The sequence below is a fragment of the Colobus angolensis genome, unplaced genomic scaffold, assembly GCF_000951035.1.
Source record: "Colobus angolensis palliatus isolate OR3802 unplaced genomic scaffold, Cang.pa_1.0 Scaffold388, whole genome shotgun sequence".
Classification (NCBI taxonomy): domain Eukaryota; kingdom Metazoa; phylum Chordata; class Mammalia; order Primates; family Cercopithecidae; genus Colobus; species Colobus angolensis.
In genome coordinates this window covers 129780-135025 of record NW_012117243.1, presented here as the reverse complement: position 1 = coordinate 135025, position 5246 = coordinate 129780, and the positions used below count along the sequence as shown (strand labels likewise).

Sequence of the window (5246 nt, the reverse complement as noted above, 5' to 3'; positions counted from 1 at the left end):
TTCTGCCGAGAGATCCGCTGTTAGTCTGATGGGCTTCCCTTTGTGGGTAACCCGACCTTTCTCTCTGGCTGCCCTTAACATTTTTTCCTTCATTTCAACTTTGGTGAATCTGACCATTATGTTTCTTGGAGTAGCTCTTCTCGAGGAGTATCTTTGTGGTGGTCTCTGTATTTCCTGAATTTGAATGTTGGCCTGCCCTACTAGGTTGGGAAAGTTCTCCTGGATGATACCCTGCAGAGTGTTTTCCAGCTTGGTTCCATTCTCCCCTTCACTTTCGGGTACACCAGTCAGACGTAGATTTGGTCTTTTCACATAGTACCATATTTCTTAGTCCCATATTTCTTGGAGTCTTTGTTCATTTCTTTTTACTCTTTTTGCTCTAAACTTTTCTTCTCGCTTCATTTCATTCATTTGATCTTCAATCACTGGTACCCTTTCTTCCCGTTGATCAAGTCAGTTACTGAAGCTTGTACATTTGACACGTAGTTCTCATGTCATGGTTTTCATCTCTGTCAGGTTGTTTAAGGACTTCTCTGCATTGGTTATTCTAGTTAGCCATTCATCAAATCTTTTTACAAGGTTTTTAGTTTCTTTGCGCTGGGATCGTAATTCCTCCTTTAGCTCAGAGAAGTTTGATTGTCTCAAGTCTTCTTCTCTCAACTCATCAAAGTCATTCTCCGTCCAGCTTTGTTCCATTGCTGGAGAGGAGCTGCATTCCTTTTGAAGGGGAGAGGCACTCTAATTTTTAGAAGTTCCAGCTTTTCTCTTCTGCTTTTTCCCCATCTTTGTGGTTTTATCTACCTTTGGTCTTTGATGAGGGTGACGTACAGATGGAGTTTTGGTGTGGATGTCCTTTCTGTTTGTTAGTTTTCCTTCTAACAGTCAGGACCCTCAGCTGCAGATCTGTCGGAGTTTGCTCGAGGTCCACTCCAGACCCTGTTTGCCTGGGTATCAGCAGCGGAGGCTGCAGAAGAGTGAATATTGCTGAACTGCAAATGTTGCTGTCTGATCATTCCTTTGGAAGCTTTGTCTCAGAGGTGTAGCCAGCCATGTGAGATGTGAGGTGTCAGTCTGCCCCTAGTGTGGGGTGTCTCCCTGTTAGGCTACTTGGGGGTCAGGGACCCACTTGAGCAGACACTCTGTCTGTTCCCAGATCTCAAACTCCGTGCTGGGAAAACCACTACTCTCTTCAGTGCTATCAGACAGTGACATTTATATCTGCAGAGGTTTCTGCTGCCTTTTTTGACTATGCCCTGTCCACAGAGGTGGAGTCTACAGAGGCAGGCAGGCAGGCAGGCAGGCAGGCCTCCTTGAGCTGCGATGGGCTCCACCTAGTTCGAGCTTCCAGGTGGCTTTGTTTACCTCCTTAAGCCTCAGTGTGCACCCCTGAGTGGGCACCCCTCCCCCAGCCTCCCTGCCGCCTTGCAGTTAGATCTCAGACTGGTGTGCTGTTTGCTAAGACCCTTGGATAAGCGCAGTGTTAGGGTGGGAGTGACCCGATTTTCCATGTGTTGTATGTCACGGTTTCCCTTGGCTAGGAAAGGGATTTCCCTTCCCCCTTGCGCTTCCCGGGTGAGGTGATGCCTCACCCTGCTTTGGCTCTCGCTCGTTAGGCTGCACCCACTGTCCTGCACCGACTGTCCAACACGCCCCAGTGAGGTGAACCTGGTACCTAAGTTGAAAATGCAGAAATCTCCTGTCTTCTGTATTGCTCATGCGGGGAGCTAGAAGCTGGAGCTGTTCCTATTCGGCCATCTTGGTGCGGATCTCGAAGCCTATAATTTAATACAGCATTTTTCATATCATGGATTATCACTTGTTAGATAGTCCCAACTGCGCTTAAAATAAAAAAGTACACTTTTTATAGTAAGCCTAAGTACTATGTCTTTAAGTGTTTAAAGTATTCAGTCCTTGTTAAAATCGTGTTGTTTTCATTTTAAATGAGCACAGTTTAGTTAAAAGTTAACATTGAATCCTTCATACTACAGTTGAATATGGTATATACAAAACTATGGTATGTTTTTCTTTTTAACTGTTGAACCTCTCCCCTCTTGGAAATTTGTGTTACATTTTAACAGTGGGAGCATTAGGCTTTTCACTAGAAATTTTATATTCTTTGTTTTTTTTTTAATGTGTTTTCAGTGCCATTTCTCATGTCTGATCTCACTGAACTCTGCTGCATCGCTCTGAGATGGTAGACAGGTAAAATGTCTACCTATTTGCTATTGTAAGGAAACTGAGATGCAGACAGGTTAAGTGACCTGTGCTGTGTTCCACAGCTCAACCTAACTCCAAGCCATCTGTTTGAAGTTGAGGGTTTTTCATGCCAATAACACCCCCCTCTTAACGGTAGAATAGGGCTTGAAATAAGGTCTTGCTTTGCCAGCAGAGGTGCTCAAACCATTGGCTTGCCTGCCTACCTGATGTCCCCAGGGCAGAAGCCTCCTGACTGACCCAGTGAGGTGTTGCCAAGGGTGGATCCGATCCACCTCTGCCATTTTAAGAAAGTGCCACGTGGTGGCTCGTGCCTGTAATCTCAGGCATAATTTGGGAGGTTATAGCAAGAGGATCGCTTGAGCCCAGGAGTTTGAGACCAGACTGGGCAACTGAATGAGACCCTGTCTCTACAAACAGAAAGTTAAAAACTTAGGTGTATAGGACACACCGAGGTCATAGTCCCAGCAGTTCGGGAGACTGAGGTGGGAGGATTGCTTGAGCTCAGATGGTCAAGGCTGCAGTGAACTGTGGTCACACCACTGCAGTCCATCCTGAGTGACCGAGGGAGACCCTGTCTTGTTAAAAAATAAATAAATAAATAAAAAGGCAGCAGCACTCTCCGTGACCACCTTTTACCTTTCCTTGACGGGTGAAGGAGCACATTACATTTGCATTTGCTCCGAGTCCTCCGTGGTCATGGGATTTCCTTTCGGTATTTAACATTTTTGATGATATGTTTCTTTCCTAGTCCAAAGAATCCTCATCGGTGCTTAGCTGTGACATCTCCGTGGATGACAAATACATTGTCACTGGCTCTGGGGATAAGAAGGCCACGGTTTATGAAGTTATTTATTAAGGACAAATCTTCATGCAGACTGGACTCCTCCTGGTAGCACTTTGCTCTGTCATCCTTTTTGTTCACCCCCCACCCCCGCATCTAAAAACCAAGGATTTCAGATACTCATTGCAGTCGTGGAGTTTAAATCCCCTTTCTTAACCTCACTTCCCACTTGCTATTGAATTGTGAATAGTCATTCAAAACCTGTGATACCAAATCTTCAGCTATCTACTTGGAAGAACATGGAATAAGCATACTTAACAGTGAACAGAATCTTTAATTATGTATTATATCTGTAATATATTTATTTTGTTTAAAGAAGGCTTTCTAACAATGACTGACTAAATAAAGCTGTCTGCTCCTGCATTGATAATGAAGGTGCGTTGTATTTGATACCCCTCCCCCCCTTTTTTTGGCAAAGGAGGGGAAAGGAAGGTTTAAAATAATTGATTTAAAATGTCACTAAATGTAGACTGATGACTGTATAGAGATGTGAAATGTATAATTACACATGGAAGCAATATGTTGCTGTGTTGTTATTAGGTTTTTTTGTTTTTGTTTTCTACATCTTTTAAAGACCTTTGGAAATTTGGCTGAACAATTAGAACACAACAGGCCATCTCATGCTCATTTGGATCTACTTAGACGACGTTAACCAATATATCTATAGCTTTAGATTATATTTGATAAAAGTAATTGGACTTTTTTCTTTTTTTGACTCGTTGACAAGTGTCTTTGTAATATGTTTTTAGTTCCCTTTTTTGTTGTATTATAGACAGATGAACAAATTAAATTTGGCCTCAAAGAGAGAACTTAATCCCTGATGGATATTTTTGCCACGTTTCTTTGCAAAAGGAGATATATATATATATATATATATATATATCTTTAGTCAGTTCTGTTGTTATGAGAAATTATGGGTTATTTTGTGGCATGCTCTTTGGGAGCTGCACAGTTATGGGGAGGACTCCCACTGCTGTGCAAGTTAAGTCTTTCACAAAACAAGGACAGCAGAGGAGGGTTTGCAGAGACCTCCCTCTGAAAAACACAAAGAATGGACTCTCTCCTGGGATGAGGACTTGCTTTCCTTACCTCCGGTTCTTTCCATGTCTTAGTTGGATGTCCCTGAAATGGACACAGGCTGTGCCATTGTGCCAGAAACATTGTGTTATCTTTTATGTTGTTGTTGTTGCTGTTAAACTATAATATGTGACTTCTTTTTTTATTATTATTTTTTGTTTGAATGCTTTAAAAATCTTTTAAGTCTGTGGATCTGCTGATGTACAGTGCCTTTGCTGCTATGGATCAAAATCAAAAGAACCGTGTAGATATACTTTATTGTATAAGTAGAAAATTACTTAATTTCATACTAGAAATGGATGGATGCTGCAAGTTGAAATGGACTGTCCATTGACGTTCCTAATGTGGTAGCAGAAAAAACAATGGTGTCTTAAGTGCTTAGTGTTTGATGTCATTAACAGTTTCGTAAAACTCTACAGTGTAGAAAGATTTTGATACTAAACTGTGCATTGTACATAGTTCTAATGCATTGTATTGACCACCAGTACTTCTATAATGGTAGATTGTTTGTGCATTCAGACTTTTAAGCATTAAACATAAATAACTTCTAGTATGCTTATTTTTCTAATTCTTTGTCTTGATGACATTAGTTTGTTTTTTATCTTTGGCTGTGCCACTCCTATATATTAAAAATGCCTAGTTTTTTCGAGGGAGATTGTTGTTAAGGTAATGTGGTTTTTTTTGTTGTTGTTAAAGTAGTGTGGGTTTTTTCATTGTTGCTACTTTTGTTTTGGTTTTGTCTTTACTTGAAAGGAGCTAGAAAAGGTAGGTGATAAAAGTTAACAGTGACCAGTTGGTGCTAAATATTTATTGAGTACTTCTTTGATTTGTAAAAGTACTGCCTATCAAAAGGTTATCATGTCCCTCAAACCCTTGATGCTTTAGAGGTATGCTGTTCAATATGGTTACCCTAGGCATTTGTGGCTCTTTAAATTTATTAAAGTTAAATAAAACTAGAAATCCAATTTACCAGTCACACGAACTACATATCAAGTGTCAAGTAGCCACATCTGGCTAATGGCTACCGTATTGGACTGGACACATGAACACGGCCTTTAAGTTAGCCCATGTAAACCATTGCCAGCCATTTGGGTTTGGGAAGCATTTCTAG

General features: G+C 41.2%; 1 protein-coding gene across 2 annotated transcripts in view; it reads left to right on the top strand.

Annotated features, from left to right (window-relative positions):
- TLE4 (transducin-like enhancer of split 4) overlaps nucleotides 1-4688 on the top strand; it is a 156010-nt gene extending 151322 nt beyond the window's left edge. For both annotated transcript variants that reach the window (XM_011954628.1, XM_011954631.1), the window contains one exon: nucleotides 2966-4688. In XM_011954628.1, the coding sequence (XP_011810018.1) occupies nucleotides 2966-3073 (108 nt within the window). In that variant the 3' untranslated portion in view covers nucleotides 3074-4688. The remainder of the gene's footprint in view (nucleotides 1-2965) is intronic.
- Nucleotides 4689-5246: the final 558 nt, after the last annotated feature.